Genomic DNA, 19,797 nt, shown 5'->3' on the forward strand with positions numbered 1-19,797 from the left:
TTGCTGGAGTTTCGCAAGAATAATCTAAAGAATTCACAAGACGTTGTATACAACATAGAAAAGCCTACGAAGAAGACAGTAATTCCACATTTAAAGCTGGATTAGACTAGTGTACAACAAATAAGCCTTGGGGCCATCGATTGGGCAATGAGGACAACAGTAAATAATTGCTCACTCACTGAACACTGTCTGCACTGTGCACTGAATGAAACAGGAATCCTATTAGAGAAAAATGGCATGCAATCATGTAATTAAAGACTGAATCACAGTACGAATGGGAAAGGAAGTGAACTAAGCCCCTACAAGTAACTTTAATTCTGTTGTGTCTAAGAATATAGTGTGCAACCTGGCGTAGTTTTCTTCTAACAATATTTAACACAGATTACCGTTTAGGATATTGTGATCTATTATTAGCACACAAGAAGAAAAATAATCCCTCCATCTTTCTAGTTTAGGACACACACACCTCTTGCAACTTTTTTAATTAAATAGCATAGATAAAGAATAAGTTAACCAAGAAGAGTTGAAAGCTCTGACCATCTTCATTTCACTGAGGGTTAATTGACACAAAAATATGTATCTTCTAGAACTGAAAAATGTTATACTATTTATTAATTAAGTATTTAACAAAACTTTTCCAGAAACCATAATGACATCCCTTCAAACCATCTGGATTTAATAGAAGTTATTTCTTTCTTCATTCTAATTATACAAATAAATAAATAAATAAATAAATAAATAAAAATTTCACAAAGGTTTTAGAACTTAATCTTTCTCCAGGAATTTTTTGTTACACTTGCATCCTCATATCATTGTATAAAATTTACTTGCATGAGTAAGATATAAACTGTACCTAACATTGTGCTTATCAACAAAACTGACGGAAGTAAATGAAAACACACCAAAATGCTTACTTATCACCTTCTCAAAATAAAATAAAATAATGTTCTAATAAAAATGTACAGGATTAGTACCTGCAACTGTGCTTTCAACAGCTGTTGTTGTGTAATTTTCTCCTTAAGCTGCATCATTTTCTCAATTCGTTGATTGACTTGTTGATCTTTTTTGAGCTCATTTTCATAAAATTTGGAGCCCTGGAAGAAAATTACAAAAACCTCATTACAAAGGAGAAAAGGCACGTAATGAAAAGGAAGAAAATAATTAAAAACTAGGATATAATTTAATATTTTATTTATTTATTTATTTATTTATTGCAACATCTGCTTAGCTTACAACAGATATAACATTTGTAGGAAGAGGCACTATCTTTTCTTGAATCATCTGATAAGATCAGCAAAAGTGGACATACTTCTAGTTCACAGATTCCAACAATCACATTGGCATCAATACCAAGTATTCAAGCACAGTCAACTAGGAACTAAACATTTACATATAAAGCAAGAATATCTATTTATATAATAAAGGTTAACAGGATTAAAGGCAGTACTATAATACACCGTAACTTACTGCCTAGCAGAGATCTTTAAACAGAAGAAATAAAGGGCATGTTTTCTTGTGGTATCAGGCATATACATCATCTTTTTTACACTCTGCAATCCAACATGACTCTCTCATCGAAAGAAATCAGTAAGATGTTAGAATGAAGAGTTGCCCAGTATACAAGACTTATTAAAGAAGTTCCTTGTTAACATCCCATGCAGCATTTCACAGTTGAAATTGTGTAAAATCTTGCTGCAGCACAACTTTGGGTAGAGTTTATACAAGTAATTTTAAAAGGGCTAAAAAAGAAGGAAAGTTTCAGAAAGAATCAAAGTTTACTTTCAGATTTCTTGATCTATAGATGGCATTATGTTCACAGAATCACAGGATTATCAAGGTTGGAAAAGACATAGAAGATCATCCAGTCCAACCATTACCAATACTTCTCAGCTAAATCATATCCCTCAACACAACATCCAAACGTTTCTTGAACACTCCCATGGTCAGTGACTCCACCACCTCCCTGGGCATTGCATTCCAATGCCTGACTACCCTTTCTGAGAAGTAATACTTTCTAATGTCCAGCCTGAATCTCCCCTGGTGCAGCTTGAAACCATTCCCTCTAGTTCTATGTTCTACTGCTTTACTTACAGAAATGTATCCTAATACAAAGAAACCTACTTAGCAGTTTTGAAAGCCCTTTTCACGGTTCATTCCATTTCAGCACAAAAAAAAAAAAAATAATCAAACCAACCTTGGAAGCTTCCATGATGATTTTATTAATTTTCTCTTTATCCAAACCTTGCATTCCAGCTTTGTTATCATTGAGGCCCATTCTAAGTAGAGCTCCACCACTGTAAGAGCTGTTAGCAACATTTTTCATACTGTCCATGGTACTTTCTGAAGACCAATATTTTTCCTAAGACTTAATACCTGGAAAGGAGAAAAAAAAAAAAAAAAAAGAATTTAAGTCATGTCATGTACATGTTTCGAAGTTCCAGCTGAACAACATAAAAGTAATTTATAGAACTCATTTGCTGCACATTTGTTCATGAAAACAACACGTACGTCACAAATATGAAGACATATTTGTGTCAAGTGGCTGACCTTCCACAATCACCAAATAAAGCCATTATCAGTGTTTGGAGACAGTAAGGTTTTACTTCTTTAGTAACTTAAAAACAAACTCTTTCAAAAGTTCCCTTGCAGAAATAATTGTGCACCATCAGCTTCAGTAAAAGTCAGCATCTCATGTCATGCACATGAGACTTATCCCTGTATTTAATCCCATCAGAACAAACAGTAATATCTTAAACACAATAAACTGCACTACTTTCCAAAAACAAACAAAAAACCAAACAGAATGATTTTAAATCACAGAAGATTTGTCGTTCATTTAATCCTCATTCCTTCCATTGAGATATGCCATATAAATTTTCCCAGTAATTTCTCAAATTCAAACCTTCTGCTTGAGTTACAGCTCATCTTTTAAATACAGACAGCTTCAATTAACAACTTTGAATAAATCTTCATTGTTTACTTCAGGGAAAAATTCCTGCATTCTTTTTCTCTATTAATTCATAGAGCCATAACATCCAACTAATAGAACATACCAAACTTTTACTACTCAACTGCTACCATACATAATTTCTTACATGTGCAAGTACTTTTGATATGGGACATCTTCCCTTATGCCTTACAAAAGTAAATAGCTGAACTTTTCCATCCATGGTACATTGTTTAGATAATAAATTGATCTTAAACTGAACAAACAAAAGCTATCTTCTGGAGCACAGTCATGTGCTCGTATTCTTGTCAGATTAAAATACGCAGGATCCAAATCTGATATTGGACTGAAATATTTAATACAAATTTGTTACTGGAAAAGCATATAGAAGTACTTTCTTCCTACCCTAAGCTGCTGACTAATGAACAGCTTCAGTTTTACTTTCATGCAGGAAGTACATTCGCTCCTAAACTTCCCCTTCAAGCTGCTCCCTGTGACACGAGTGGTTCCTGCTGGGAGAAGTCACATCCTTTCAGGCTCTTAGAGCAGCTCTGTTAAAAACAGCCACAAACTACACAAATCTAAGAGTGTTACATTTTTTTTCTAGAAAGTATTTTTAAATGCTGCTTTAAATACTCAAGGACTTACATGGAACTCACTATCAACCAAACTGAGAAATTATATAACACATTTTTGCATTTAAAGCTAATATTTTTCATGTGTGTGTGATAAAAGAACCACATGGGTGACTTATTTTACATTGATGGTGCAGTGTTGTTATTTTCACGGTGATCACCTCCTGAATCACCAGCCAAATGAAATTAGGCAGTAAAGCCACACATAAAAAAAAAGTTCAGCCAAAAATACCCAATTTTTAATCACATGCCACCAATTCAGATTATTTTGTGTGATGCCTTCCAAAGACACAACACCAGTTAAATAACATTGTGTTTATCTATACAGCTTGTTGCATTTCAAGGAATAGAAAGTACTTGGGAGATGTAGAGATCGGAACTCTTGGCACTACTGTAGCTAAGATGCTACTAAAGAGTCAGCTGGGATTGGGAAAGGCTTCATAGCTCTTGTGTGTATCTATCAAACAAAAGCCCACAGTGACAAACACTGTCATTAATTTTCCACACACCAGAGCCTGTAACAGGACTGCTAGACAAAACCCAAAAGGGAAAAACAAAACAAAACAAAACAAAACAAAACTGCATTGCACACTTTAGTTCTAAGTTTCATCTCAAGTTCATTAAAACCTCCACTTCAATTAGCTACTCAATAATTTTAGCATTATTTTCAATCTATGGCAAGCAGGTAAGACACTTCCCTCAGGGTAATTACCCTCCACTACTTCCCCTGGTTCTTTTCTCACTCCTTCTCTTCAGGAACTTGGCATGAACATGGTTATTGCTTCCTGTTCAAGTCTTTGTAACTTGGTCCCACATTCCTGAAAAAGTCTCTTTATCCCTGGAACGTAAAAATCTTTCTCTCTCCTCATTCATAAAGCCTCCGCCTTACAGCAAGGGCTTTAAACACTAACTCATGTGTTTAACTCAAACTCCTTCCCTCGCACATTACTGTATATCCCAATGAGAAAAAAAGTCTCAAAAATGCTCATCTCCTAGTATATTTTACCTTCTCATCTTCTTGTGCATACAAGTATATCAGTATAACAGTATACATCAGTATAACAGAAAACAAACTGTATAAGTTAATGCCCTAGCTGGAATTAAGAAAATATTTATCTGAAGACATGACATTAGCTCTCTACAGAAGCTTAAATATATAGAGAAGAGACATGAACACAACCTGGAGTCTATCAGAATGAGAGGTCGGAAAAAATGTTAAATATTTAGCATTTTTAAATGTATCACAGAAGCTACAATAAAACAACAGACACAGCACTGTCAGACAAAGCAGTCAGTGGATCATCTTCAACAAAGACAACATTTAAACAAAATACAGGAGAAGCACCATTTGAAGGACTGTACAAAATGTTAAAAAATGTGAGTGTAGAAGTTTATCATCACCATGGGAAACAGTCTCCATGGAAAACTGACCTGGAGAAAGCAGTTAGCTTGTGGTGTCTTGTGTTTTAGCTAAGGCAAGTTGAAAAAGTGGGCAAAAGTTTAGACTAATGAAACACTAGCTTAGAACTATCTAGGCAAAGAGTGACAGATTTGTGACGCATTTGTGGCATGATGACACCTCAAGAACCTGCTGCAAGTCTGCACCATTTCCATTAAAGAGGACGTGTTAAATTTCTCACACTGTCACAGCAAGAAAGAAGGGTATGAAATCAGAGAGGTCTGTGAAGGCAGCCTACAGTTAAATACTATTCAGTTATTCTTTTTAATTGGAGATGGACATGGGGAGCAGTAGAATCATCTTTACGAGGAAGAGGCAACTTTCCAGTTTCTACTGAAAGGGTGTCCAAGGATAAAGAAGACTTGAGCACTGACTGCAAACAGGTAATGGCAAAACAAAAAGGTGGAGAGGAACCACAGAATATCATAACTCTGTAGGAAGCTTTGTTAGTAGTCTGGGATGCTTCTACATTGCAAAGACAAAATGCTAACACAACTCTTCCAGAAGCAAGCACAGAAACTCCACTGAATCAAAAAGATTGGATTTTATAACATACGAAAGCATACTATACTGAGACTGAATGAGCAAGTAACAGAGAAATTACTTAATTTCAAGTGCCTCTACCTGCATTCATATTTAGCATCTGTTTGCATGAAGTAGCCTGAATGAGATAGGTTATATTTGTGAGCTGCACTATTTCTCCACTCTATATTTATTAAACACTCAGCAATTCCAGTAACAGAAACTCTGTATGTAGAGAACTTAAAAACACTTCTGTCTTATTATTTTCAGGTAGTAAAATACAACATGAGAGAAAGATTTAAAAAATCATTTCTAAAATATTCAGTTCAGTGGGCACAGTTTTATCTTGCAAGGCAATAACATTCACAAAATTAACATTAACACTTTGTCCTTTATTAATAGTGTAACAACTTGCTGAGAAGCAGCATTAGGAATAGAAAGTGACAACTGTCTGCAAAACTTGGGAAAAGAAACCAAATGATAATTTGATGCATGTAAATTGTGTAACAATTCTTGTGAAGAAAAACTGTTAACTATGCTATCACAGACACTCATGCCAAGAAACGAAACAAAGCATGAGATGCAAAAACTACTGAGATACACACCCTTAACTTCTATGAGAAGGTCAAAATGTTAATAGGAGTTTTGTGAAGGGCACTGAATGCACAATAAACAGCTAACTGACATGGATAACTTAGTTCATCCAATTCTGTCCATAAAGGATCACTTTGCAGCCTTTCTACTAAGACCAAGTGTAGTGTAGTATGAACTGCACAATGCTCAAAAGATAAACACTCGTGAAGTTTGTACTGTGCTAGGAACGTCAGCGAGAAGAAAGAAAAAAGTAAAAAAACAAAACAAAACCTTCTTCTGAAGTAATATACACACTCACATAAATATCTACCTATATATACATATCAAATCCCCAATTCTTAAATATGCTTAACAAATTACTCATTATCAAGCATTATAAATGTTCAGTAGGATGGAAAAAAAACAAAAAAAAAAAACAAACAAACAAAAAAAACCCTTCCATATTGTACTTGAAACAATTAGTAAAATAATTGTGTTCGTGCTGAATATGGTTGTGAAGAATATGAAGGATCCTCAGAAGCCAAACACTAGTGAAATGTCTACCTTTAACACATCTTAAGTGAGATGTATAATTCAGCAGTTCAAGACTCAAAAAGAGGCAATTTCAGCTACTTCAGGAAATACATTTGTCATAAAACTTTGCTGCGTCTGCGCCTCAACATAATTCACACTTAAATCAAAAAACTCTCAAGAAACACAAATGAAAACTGGCAAGCTGGCTAAGTGTCCCTGCCTGGTGAGAACAATACAAATGTCACAAGCAACATCATTTCTTTTCGCTTTCTACTTCAGCTGAGGATGGAAATGAAGCTTAATGTTGCTAGAAACCTCCTCTACTAAAACAAAGTAACAAAATGGGTATGTTAATTAGAAGTTTCTGCTCTAAAACTTAGGAAAACTCATTCATGTAAAAATGTATATAAATGTAAAACATAAAATATACTAATGTATAGTAGCAAGTTATACACTGTATCAAATTATAAGAAATCAAGTGCCTCCCTTCCTCTCTCTCTTTTTTTTTTTTTAATATATATTTTAATACTCATGAAAACTGAGTAAATACAAAAGAACTGAAGAATCTGAACCATCCGAAAAATGAATGCAGAACACGCAACCCAAAAAGGCTGATTCAAAAGTAACTCTCAAACTCAAACCTTCAAATGTCCTCCTTAGACTGAAAATTATTACTGCTGGAAACCACATCACCGGCCACCTCAGAACACAGCTGTTGTATAAGTAATAAGTAGACTAGAAGACACCTTCTCAGTAAGACCACAACTCACTCAAATCAACATGTTAAATCAACACCACTTTGCTTTTCATCCAATTGCTAATTAAGATAGAACAGGTGGCCATGCAGATACACTTCTTATTCCATTTCCTGTACAGAAATATCTTCACCTAGGCTGTGCATGTAACTGTTTGGAGGCAGCACCCACCACTAAAGAACTAAACCACAGCTAACCCGCCTGGGTACAGGAATCAATATAACCAAGCTGTGTGAAAAACATGTTTCTAACAAATGCTTTGCATTATTTCTTGAATTTATAAGACAAGAACAAGCATATGCTCAAGGCAGAAAAACCTCAGTACCACCAGGATATTTTTAACATCTCTGATATTTAAAAGGTTATACTACAAAGTCTATTAATGCATTTGATTTTATTCTACCTGACTTCACTATCATTTGGGTGAGCTAAGAATTGCACCCTAAACAGGAACATTTACATCAAATCTTTTCCATCAAGAAAAGTCTTTGCTGCACCTGTCTTTACTGTGTATGCAATTGGCAAGGAAACATTCTGGCTGACAGGGCCAAATTTAACAAGCTCCTTAACTCTTGTTTCCTTGTAAGTACATGTTCCTTCGATAATGATTTAAATATCGGCTACTCTTGAAAGTCTTTGCTTCTCAGCAGGAGAAACCACCCACAAACAAAGACATGTGCAAGCAAGCACATCAGACTGTCCTCCTGAATGATCAGCTCAATTCTTTTCAGCCACAGGGGGTGACGGTTACTAGAGTCCTGGTTACTGAGTGGCCCCCAGAAGAGGACTCGTGTCAGTCTTAATCCTGTAGAGATTTGAAATAATAGAGCTGGCAAGAAGAATTGTGCAACTGTGTTATCAGTATGTGAGCATACACAACATTAGCATTCTGGATACCTTACTAGCGATGTTCAAAACTACAACCGTTTCACTGTCCTCTCTCAATGGATAATAAAATGTTATTTTTCTAGAAAAGCCAACCTTCTAGGAAAACATTTTTCATAACACGAATCAGCCAAAGTACATTATAAACTAATAATGCTAAACATAAAACTGTGTCAGGATTCACAGAAGTTAAAATTCCAAGTGCATATGCTGAGACAGCTAAATGGGACTGTTTTTCAGGTAGCATATGACCGAGCATTCTCGGGAAACCTATATCCTAACCAAGTACTCAGAACTAACTTTCAAGGAGCAGAGCCCTAGAATTATGTCTTTTTTGAAATCAACAACTTTAAAAGTGCAGGCAATCCAAGCCTTCTGAAAGGGAATTCACACTGCAAAACAAACAGGTAGGAGACTGCTTGTACCTGAAAGGAAGACGTCAAAATATGTATGTCGTGGCATTCATTAAGCTATTTGGATAATGCTTCCCTTATGTAAAGAGCCAACTAAATGAAACAAGTGGACCACCTACCTCTGATAAATTTTCTGCAGGCAAAACATGGTATAATATTGCTGCAAATCCTGCTTTCAGCTCCTCTATGGCTCTGTTCAGAAAATCTCATGACTTTAGAAGTTCAGAGTTCATTCCAAAGGCTAAGAACTGTGGTATCTTCTCTCGTCTCTATTCAATGTTTCACAAGTTATTCTAAACTGAAAGACATTCATCTCCCTTTTCTAAACAAGTTTTCCCTGAATTTCTAGACTGCTGAAAATAATGCTTGATTACTTTAAACCAAAAGGAAAATAATGAAGAAATTGTTTCTACCTGAGACCCTATGGTACTAGGCAATATGCTCTTGTATCAGTAAAGCTCCTTCAATAATCCCTTAAGAAAAATAGTCCTATAAGCTATGAGCATGAACATACCAGAAAATATTTATACACTAAAGATTAATGTATTTTTCTAACAACCAATGAACACAGTACAGCTAAAAGTACAACACTGAAATTAGCATATAAAAAAAAGAAAAAGTGGATATTCATAATGTTATTCATTTAGTGATGCTTATGACTAGTATCTTCAGAAATCAAACTCCAAAAAGCACATTTATATTACAATTAGTACGTAGTAAGCTGTGTAAATATATAGCATCTGTTGCAGTATTCTACAAAGGATGATGGCTATCTCCAGTACAATAGTAATTTGTAGACTCCTTGCAAGTCATGAGGAGTACAAATGGAATATAAGGGTTTGTGATGAAATTATAATTACAGTAACGAAGCACAAAATAAATGCCCTGTGAAGAAGGCTGCCCAGTGAGGCTGTGGATGCCCCCTGCCTGGAAGCACTCAAGGCCAGGCTGGATGGGGCTTTGAGCAACCTGGTCTAGAGGGAGGTGTCCTTGTCTATAGCAGGGGGCTGGAACCAGGTGACCTTAAAGATCCCATCCAACCCAAACCATTATATAATTCTGTGATCCTATGAAGAAGACACAGGAGGAGGTAGAGATGAATGTGTGGTCTACAGCAGCCAATCAGACTGATCCTCTTCACTTAACATGGCTCCGGTTTGTATGACAGGTTGGCCTTGGAGCACGCAAATCGGATTCTTCACATACTAAACTGTAAAACTAATTGCAGAGCACACCTGACATATTCTAATTGCTAATGGACATTCTGCCATGGGACCAGACTACATCCAGTAAGAAGAAAAACTTCTTAAGGTCCTCAGCAACAAATCTTTCCCTTGAAAATCTACTCCCATTGCTCCACAGTACTTGCTAATGTAGATGTGATCTGTAATAGGTAGTTATATACAAAAATGATGGATAGAATATCCGAAAAGAGCTAATTTAATTCAGGTTAATCACAGTCTCAACACATGATTAAAGAACAAAAACTAATGAAATAAAGGTAAAAAAATAAGACATTCCAGGAGGATGTGGCAGATGTAAAAATGGAGAAGAAACCAAGAAGATAATAGATAATGTATGACTGGAAGCCTGGAGCATTTCCCTTATGAGAAAAGGCTGAGAAACCAGAGACAGCTCAGCCTGGAGAAGGCAAGACTGAAAGAGGATCTTATCAACGCTTATAAATATCTAAAGAGCAGGAGTCGAATGGATGAGGCCAAGCTCTTTTTAATGGTCCTAAGCAACACGACAAGGGACACAAGCTGGAACAGAAGAAGTTCAATCTAAATAGGAGAAAAACTTTTTTATTGTGATTGTAACAGAGCACTGGAACAGGCTGCCCAGAGAGGCTGTGGAGACTCCTTTTCTGAAGATATTCAAAACCCGTCTGGATGCTTTCCTGTGCAACATACCCTAGGTTTAAGGCTTTAGCAGGGGGCTGGACAGGATGATCTCCAGAGGTCCCTTACAACCCCTAAGATTCAGCAGTCCTTGATCTGTAACAGCAAGCGTAGCCAAGGGGTCAATCTAAAGCGAAAGTGAAGGTGCATGTCCCTGCTGTTGCCAAAGGCTTTGCTCAGACATGTCTCTTCACTCCCTGCTTTCAGACCAGAGAAATCAATTCATTCAGAATTTAATTAGGGAAAGCAATACGACATTAAAAGTGGTGCCACTTAACTTTATGAATGTGCTGCAGAGAAGATCCCAAAATTATTCTTTCACATATTGGCATGTACAAAACTCAGCCACCCTGCTTACTCAAGAAATGCAGTACATTGCAACAGATACAGAGCAAAAATAGCATAGTTTCTTTCCAAACAGCAGATGAAGCAAAGGGCCTAATTTCTCAACAGCTTTCCCTATGTTTGAAAGTAGTCAAAAGCAGTACACACAGCAGCCCTGAAGGAAAGTAAGCAACTCAGAGATAAGTACTAAAATGTCTGCGACTGTCCTTTATTTCCAGTTGTTTCGGGCAGTGATGTGCTGCTTTACTACTTACTCGGTGCAGAGAATTTACAACCACAGTGCAGATATCTTCATAGAAAAGACACTGAGGTGGTATGTATGTTAGCAAAAGTTTACCTATTTCATACAAAGAGAATACGCATTCATGCATAGGTCTGCGATAAAGGCTCTTCATTAATAACAAAAATAAAAGTAATTTCTCAGCGCAAAACCTTCAAGCAGCATCACACACACACACAAAATCACACCGCGATTTGTCACAGAGAGGCAGTGGATTTCAGAGCATCGTTCCTGCAATACAACCATCAGCATGCACTGCAAAGCTGAGACTTCCTACACCAAACTGATTTAATGCCTTTTTTACCCCCACCCCCACCCCCGAGAAATAAGCAAAAAGACACGAGCCCGCACAAACGGTACGTCCATTCCAACCCACTGCATCTGCTCGTACGCTGCACAGCGGTCAGCTGGCATGTCTTCTTTCTGCAAACCCCACAGATAAGGTTACAAAAAAATACACCACGTACTATATCTCGTGCCCTGAGCTACAACAGCAGGCGCGGAAAAACACGGGACCAGGCTACCTGACAGCTCAGGCAGATCGCGGGCCGCCGCTTTTCGCTCGGGTCCTACCACTCCACACAGCACTGCTGCCCCACGGACGGGGCAGGGAGCGGAGTACCCCACCTTGACTGAGCACAAAACCAGCGCTATGGGAAAGACGAGACCAAGATGGCGGCCACGAGCCGGCGGGAGGGGGACCGCCGGTAGGGCGGACTACAGCTCCCAGCATGCCGTGCCCGGACCCCGCCGGTTAGACTACAGCTCCCGGCGTGCGGCGCGCGGCTCCCGCAGAGGGGCCGGGCGGGGGTGGAACGGGTAAATAGTGACAGAGCGCGCCCCCCTCCGCCTCGCGTAAGATGGCGGCGGCGGCGGCGGCAGCGCTGTGAGTGGAGTGCGCGGCAGGCGGACGTGCGCTCGCTCCTCCTCCCCTCGCCACCTCTATGTTGTGGCCGCTGCCGCGGGCCGGAGCCCCGGTGCTGCTCTGAGGGAACCGCGCGAGCCTCCGCCTCTCGAGGCCGCTCGGCCGCTGGCCGTCACGGAGCGGTGCCGCGCCGCTCAGGTAGAGCCGCTGCCGGCCGTTCCCGTCTGTTCGGCAGGAGACGCCGAGGCTGCTGAGGGCAGCGGCCGCGCGGCTCTTCCCCGCTCAGCGGTGGCTGCGGCTCGAGTCTCCATGTCGGACAACCAGAGCTGGAACTCCTCCGGCTCCGAGGAGGACCCCGAGACCGAGCTCGGGCTGCCTGTTGAGCTCTGCGGGGTGCTCAGCAAGGTAAGACGCTCCGCTCCGCCGCACCCGGCGGCCTCGCGCTTCCTTTCTACGCGGCGGTTCCCGGCTCCCCCCCCCCCACGATCCCCCCTCCGCCGACAGACAGAGCCCGGCTGTCAGCTCTTCGCCGCCCCGCTCCGGAGCTCGGGCCGAGGCGGACGGGGCTCGGTCGCCCCCGGGAGAGGCGGCGGCCGGAACAGATGCCACATGATCGCGAAGGCTGCCAGGGAGCCGCACCGTCGCCGGCCCCCCGCGCCCACTCCCTCCGGCGGGGGGCACCGGCACGTCCCCGACGGCGCTGCGCCGGGAGGGGCCCGCTCACCTCCCCCCGCCTTCGTGCGGGCTCTGGCAGCCCAGCCCGGAGAGGTGCTGTGAGGGAGCCCTGCCTCGGGCGGAGTCGCCGGCGCGGCCTCGAGCCCCAGACGGGCCGGGAAGGCACCCAGCGCGACGACCCCTTCCTCCCTCTCCCAGAGTCGCGTCCCCGGTGGCGCGGGGCGCCTCCTCCTTGTGGCGGGGCTCCACGGGATCCCCGCTGCCCTGCGCGGGCCCGCGCTCGTCGCTCCCCCGGAGCAGGCACGGGAACGGCGCAGCCTTCGGTGCGAGTATCAAAACAGTGCCATAAACCAGCCCTGCAGCAGGAGATACGGGAGGAGGGGAGGAGAGGCAGGAAAAGGGCACTACAGCTCGTTTCCCTTCTTAATAGAAGTGCTGCTGGCTTTTTTTGTTGTTGTTGTTGTAGTTTTTTTGTTTTTTGTTTTTTAATGGCTGGAAATGAGATGACTTGCAAGTATGTGTTGGGTGACACTGGGAAATTTTACTCTGGAGCAATTTTAAAGTTGTGTATCGAATCATTAAATCGGGAGCAAAAAGGTTTTGTTTTTACAGAAAGTGCCTTCAGGATGATGTTGAATTAAAAATATATATATATTCTTTCCTGTTCTGTGTGGGGAGGCCAGGCATCAGTCTGCATGGAGCACACAGGTCATGGGATACCAAGTTTGTAACTGGCCCTGGCTGCTAAGAAAACAGTCACAATGAGGCAGTCCTCTGCTTGTCTGTGAGAGTCATAAATGCTTTGCAGTCTAAAAATGATCCTAAATCCAGAGATGGGAGAAGGCCCTCATCTGTGAGATCCTGTCGTCAGTAGGGGATGGGAGAGAATGAGAGAGTCATGAGATGTTACAGCACTTACAACACGAGGTTTTTTTCTTAACAATGCTTTCTTTTGACTAGACTATTCTTACCTTAGGAACTTGAATATCTGTTAGGATGTGGTTGGTTTGTATGTTGGCATGTGCAGGAGTGATGGGTGCAGTCATGGTCTCTGCTGAAATTTATACAGTTCTGTTGTGCAAGACTCATACATATATTTTTTTTCTAATTATACCAAATGTAGCTGATGCTGTCCTTGCTGTGAGAACCCCGGGGATTTAATTTCAGTAGTCAAAGTATGGTAAAACCTGTTGCAGTGAATATACTTGAGAGATGATTTTTACCTTTTCCTACTCAATGCCTCAGCAATGCTTGAGACAAATTAATTAAAATTGAAGGGTACCATTCCAAACTGACTACTGAGCCTATCTCTGTTTTTAAAACTCAATCTGTTATTAAATAGCAAATCAGTGAAAGTGTGCTGTCCTTTGTATGCTTAGTAATTTTTCAACTCGGTAAAGAGAGAAGCTTTGAAACAAACAGGATAATTTGGAAAGAGAACCTAATTAGAAGTGCATTTCACTGCTCTCTGAGTGTTTCCAAACTCTAGGCATTTTCCATTACAGTTTTCCTTAGAATTTTAAGGTGGATACAAAGAACTCTGCCATGGAAATGTCTTGACATATGGTTGTTGTTGTTTTTTTGTTGTTTTGCTTTTTTTTTGTTTTGTTTTGCAAAAACCTTTTTTTTTTCCCTACTAGAATACTTTAAGGAGTCTCTTAACTCCTGTCACACTTATTTGCAACAGCCAGTGTTGATTGCAGCAGCAAATGCAAGATTGGCTGCTATATTTACCTCACTTAACTGTGTCAAAGGAGGAAAGGTGCTTTCTTTCCCGTCCCTTGCTCTTTTGGCCAAGATACTTCTGGGCTTCACACTTCACATTTGGAAGGAACAGGGAATAAAACAGAGATGAGGAAGGCAGCGCAAATAAGCCTTAATGATAGTTGATGCTATTGGTTCAGGTACTAAACACAGACAAAGCGTTCATATTGAATGTAGCTGTTCAGTTTATTTGGATATTGCAAAAAGGTTTGTTTTTGGTGAGTCAATGTAGGTCTCACCTGCACTTGAAAATAGCAGGTAGTTTCTCAGGTAATAGAATTTGTTGTCCTATTTAGTGCTTAGACTTCCTCCTGCCATTAGTAGAGCTAACATGCAGCTATGAGACACATGTTAGCTGATACAGGTAGTATAACGTGGAAATCATCCTGTTACTCCACTTTCTTCTCCCTCCCTATTTCTGTGTGCTAAAATGGTGAATAGTGGTTAGGAAGTCCTTGTGATCAAAGAAATTATTTCCTGATAAAATCATTTTCAGTGCTTTTGATTTCCCATTTCCATTATTATTTAACTTGTTGGTTTTTGGGTGTTTTTTCCATTTTTTCTTTTCTTTTTTTTTTTTTTTTTTTTTTTTTTTTTTGCATTGCAATCGAAGTCCTAGTACCTGTGTGTCACCGGAGTTGTAGCACAGTTGTGATGTCTCTGCTATATACTTCTGCAGGGTGTGGTTCAGCTGTGTTGGGAACTTGTAGCAAATACAAGATACTAATAATCAGGACGGTATTAGTCACTTGTAAATGTATCTTTGTATGATGAATACAGGACTTCTTCCTGGAATGTCATTTTCATTGTATATGTGAATGTTGAGTTCCTAAAAGGATCTTAGTAATAGGATGATTTGATGGCTCCTGACAAGTAATTATCATCTTAATAATGAAGTGGTTATGGAATTAAAACCTAAATCAGTATCTGTGGGTAGTAGTTAATTGATGAAGAACTGGTGACTTTGGTTGCTGTAATGGTTATATGCTCTACTGGTAGGTTAAAGGCATGTATGTATTTATATGAAAAGAGTTAGAAAATTCAGTAAGATCACTTTAGTATAAGTCACTGTGTGTATAAATTGTTTCATGTTCTGCTGAAGTTTGGAAGTTTAAAATCACATGTCTAAACTGAAGGTAGAAAGTTTGGTTTTCTCTCCTCTGTCCCCCAGTTTGTTGTCACTGTGTTGGTACCTTTAAGTGGCCTTGAAGAATTCTGCAACAAAGACATCTGTTATCTTCCTATTCCTGGGAAACAACTGGGTTTTAGTACTGTATTTCAGTGACTTGCAAAAGTGTTGTTTTGTTGGTTTGTTTTTTTTTTTGAGTGATCAGAAATGCAATGTTCTCAATTGGGAAGAACTTTAAAAAAACAAAACAAAAAAAACAAAAACAAAAACAAAACACCCTATTTCTCCTGACACTTGAAAGGCTTGGAAATATCAGCAGAATTATTTTATCAGTATTTTTGTATTTTTTTTTTCTATTAACAGATTTTTTTCTTTTTTTTTTTTTTTTTATAGTGGACCAACTACATTCATGGGTGGCAGGATCGGTGGGTGGTTCTGAAAACCAACACACTCAGTTATTACAAGTCTGAAGATGAAACAGAATATGGCTGCAGAGGCTCTATCTGTCTGAGTAAAGCTGTGATTACAGTAAGTGCTATTTCAATATTGCTATCTTTTCATGTTTTGGGTGTTATGTTGTTGTAGGCTAATATTTAGTGAAAGCAAATCTAGGTGCAGCAAATTGTTCTATTACATCACTTAATATTAAATTAGTGATATCCTTGCAACACTGTGGAGTAGGGCAAGGAGTTCCTAATAAGAAAATAAGCTGTTTTCATTTGGGATTGCAATAAGCAGCTTTCTGCCATGCTTAAGATTTCTGTGCATAGGGGTGCAGTTTCTGTGGAAGAGGTATTGTTTTCCCAGGGGTCAAACTAAGACATGAAAACAACTTCCCAAAGGAATTCACGTCCCTTGCAGTCCTTACACTTTGCACTGAAGGGGGGGAAAAAAAAAGTGGTATTTCTTTGACTATTAACTTTCTGAACCTGAATCTGTAGATTTCCAAAAGGAGAGCATTCTGCTGCTTATGCTTTCTTTAAACAAGTAAGTGTGCTGTGTGTGCTGTTTCTGCCTAATGCTTAAAGACTCAGTATTATGCTGATAAGAGTACAGAACCTACATACAGTTGTAGTCTCATAATGATGAAGTGGCCCTACAAGATAAAGAAAAATCCACTTTTGCTGATTTAAAAATTAATTGAATTAATTTTGACTAATCCTTACTGTAGTCATACTGTAGCTTTTCTGTTACTTTTAAATAGTCCATTTATGTGACAGAAAACAAAATACGCATGAAAGGGCTGGTGTTGAGAAGGACCTTAAAGATCTAGTTTCAACCTATTGCCATGAGCAGGGACACCATTCACTAGATCATATTGCCCAGGGCTCCATCTGTCCTGGCCTCGACTATCTCTAGGTACGTTTTTTTTTTTTCCCTTAACATTTAATTCAAATCTCTTTGTTTAAAGGCACTACTCTCCTTATCCTGACAGTTGACTGTCTGACAGAGAGGTCTTCCTTGAAGGCCCTTAGTTACTGGAAGGCTACAGTGAGGTCTCCCCAGACTCTTCTCTAAATAAACAACCCCAACTTTCTCAGCCTTTCTTCATAGAAGAGGTGCTCCAGCTCTCTGATTGTCTTCATGGCTTTCCTTTGGATATTTTAGCTCATCTTCTATGCAGTGCATAAGTATACAAGAACAGCAGTATTTAGTGTGTTTATTCCACTGAATGTGCTATTTCAAGATGGGCTGAGGAAGACAAAGGAGAAGCACTCAATTTAATATATTCATGGCCATCTGTAGTAGTTTCAGCCTTTGATCAAGAGCTCCAGAAAGGTCACTTGTTAACTACCAAGAGGCTTAATGTGTTTTCTGGACAGAGACAAAAAGGTGGTGAAAAGGAAGTAGACCAAGAGAGGTCTGGAAGTATATGTTAGAGCATATACTGTTAGTTTAATGTTTTTTGTTGTCCTCTTTTTTTGTTTGTTTGAATTAAAAAATAAAAGACATACTAGTAACAAAACTCTTCTCTAGTATGCGGCCTGTGATAATTCCTCTTCAGTCAGTGCAGCCTAGTCAAATCAAAGGTTGCAATCCATACTTCAGAGCATATTATGGCATTTCAAATTCCAATTGTAGAGGTAGAGTGAGGTAGCCAGTAGCAGTAGAGCTGTAATAAGTGCTGATTTTGAACCTTGTGAAGGGAATTTGGGGAGCATTTTGTGTTCTGAGAAGTAACATTTCTTTTCTTTGATATCTTAGGGTTGAATAATTCAATTTTTTATTTTATTTTTTTTTAAGTCCTTGAGCTTCAGTCATATACTCAGAAAATATGTTGAGGGAAGAAGAAAAGTGGGTACAGTTCCAAAAGTTAACTTGATATTTTAGTTCAGTTTTCATTAAGAATCGTGCATTGTGAGGAGTATTTTATTCTTTAGTTGCTTGACTTTAGGTTTAAATGGCACCTCTGAGGCCTGGTAAACCTCTGTTAATTATTTCTAGATGCAGTTAGTGGTTGCTGCTTAAGTATCAGAGGTTCAGGTTTACTATCAGATCATTTCTTGCATCTCCAGGATATGGAAATTTGTTTAAAACTGTTATGAAAACACTTGTTTTTCAGAAGCTATTCATTTGGGCCAGAGATTTAAGAATGAATACTTCTGGTTTGATAGTTGAGTAGTAAAAGCAAGCTTTTTTTAACCTGTTTTTAGTAGTAGAAAAATATAGTCAAATCATAGAGTGGCTTGGGCTAGAAGGGACCTTGAGGATCATCTAGTATCCAAGCCCCTTGCTGTTGCCAGGGTTGCCACTCGCTGGATCAGACTTCCCAGTGCCCACCCAGCCTGGCCTTGAGCGCCTCCAGGGATGGGGCCTCTCTGGGTAACCTGTTTCAGTACCTTGCTACTTTACAAGTAAAGACTTCTGCATAACATCTAAACTAAAACCTCTTCCTTTTGTTTGACCATTCCCCCCACTTCATCACAATCTACCCTTGCAAAAGGTCAGTCTCCCCCCTAATAAGCAGCCTTTAAGTACTGAAAGGTTTCACTGGAGCCTTCTCCAAGACCTGCTCTATCTACATCATAGGAGAGGTTCTCCAGCCTGCTAATCATCTTCGTGACCCTCCTCTGGACCCTTTCCAACAGCTCTGAATATTTGAAATACTCTTCCTGTTAATCTTTACTTTCATGTTCATGTAATATCTTACTTTAATGATAAGCTAGTTATCTTGTGTTTAGTGCATAGGAGAAGGTCAATACCTTATAAAATCTTGAAGTAATAGGAACACTACTTTTGCTGTCAGTGGAACTTACTCTACTATATGTCAGAGGTTTGTGTGTTGGAGAGAAGTTGAGTTTCTCAGTGGCTTAATGGTCAGCTATGAATATTCAGTAGTTGAACTCTTTATATGGAATGTTCTTTTCTACAGTGTCTTGCTGTGCTGTAAATTTATTTTTCCTCAGTGTTGCTGATTCAGAGTAGAGCACTGTAACTGTCTCTGTATTAACCTGATACGTGACAATCAGGTTTTTTTCAGTACAAAGCAAGACATGAGGATTATTGTATGGTGTTGATATCTGTGATGCTTAAGTTTATCAAAGGATTGTCTTCCTATGAAGTTTCTTTTGATTATTTGGTGTAGGTGTGCATGTAATTGTTATCAGCTGTGGGCACAATGATTTTTGAGTTCTGTTTACTACTTGTAGTATAGAATGTCCACATTTTATCAATATAGAAGCATAGACTTAAAAAGCTTCTGTCACTGAGTAGTAGTGCTACATTTTCAGAGATGAACATCAGCCTGATGATTAGTTGTAGTATTAATTGTAAGACATAAAATTAGTATTCAGAAAACCACGTTCCCTTCTGGTCTTTTTTTAATCATTCATATCACATTTGACAGACATTGCTAGCAAATTCTACAGGGATGTTTTATGAGACATTTTGTTAAGTTAGCTTGTTAAAGTAACTTCTTTAGATATTTAAGTCTAGAATTATAACGTCATCTTTCTAGAACCAGTATGTCAAGACAACTGTCATTACCTCAATAGAAAATACTGAGTTTGATTGGTCTACTCAGAATGTTAGCCACTGAGACTGAGTTGATTTCTCTGCACTAGGAGACCAAAGGCAGAGTATTTACTGTATCCTTAATGAATTACAACTGGTAA

General features: G+C 39.3%; 2 protein-coding genes across 6 annotated transcripts in view; one reads left to right on the top strand and one right to left on the bottom strand.

Moving 5' to 3' along the window:
• POLK (DNA polymerase kappa) overlaps nucleotides 1-11,945 on the bottom strand; it is a 30,981-nt gene extending 19,036 nt beyond the window's left edge. The window contains exons 1-3 of one of the 4 annotated variants that reach the window (XM_072359229.1): nucleotides 11,877-11,945; nucleotides 2,195-2,373; nucleotides 975-1,094 (exon numbers count right to left, since the gene is read on the bottom strand). In XM_072359229.1, the coding sequence (XP_072215330.1) occupies nucleotides 975-1,094; nucleotides 2,195-2,332 (258 nt within the window). In that variant the 5' untranslated portion in view covers nucleotides 2,333-2,373; nucleotides 11,877-11,945. Of the gene's footprint in view, nucleotides 1-974; nucleotides 1,095-2,194; nucleotides 2,374-3,352; nucleotides 3,395-11,716 lie in introns of those variants that run through there. The other 3 variants (XM_072359227.1, XM_072359226.1, XM_072359228.1) reach the window with 3 other exon arrangements.
• A 171-nt stretch (nucleotides 11,946-12,116) lies between these two features.
• Nucleotides 12,117-19,797, top strand: part of CERT1 (ceramide transporter 1) — a 73,423-nt gene continuing 65,742 nt past the window's right edge. The window contains exons 1-2 of one of the 2 annotated variants that reach the window (XM_072359263.1): nucleotides 12,117-12,519; nucleotides 16,076-16,210. In XM_072359263.1, coding sequence (XP_072215364.1) covers nucleotides 12,424-12,519; nucleotides 16,076-16,210 — 231 coding nt within the window. In that variant the 5' untranslated portion in view covers nucleotides 12,117-12,423. The remainder of the gene's footprint in view (nucleotides 12,520-16,075; nucleotides 16,211-19,797) is intronic. The other variant, XM_072359262.1, reaches the window with a different exon arrangement.

The sequence above is a fragment of the Excalfactoria chinensis genome, chromosome Z (assembly GCF_039878825.1).
Source record: "Excalfactoria chinensis isolate bCotChi1 chromosome Z, bCotChi1.hap2, whole genome shotgun sequence".
In the NCBI taxonomy this organism is placed as follows: Eukaryota; Metazoa; Chordata; class Aves; order Galliformes; family Phasianidae; genus Excalfactoria; species Excalfactoria chinensis.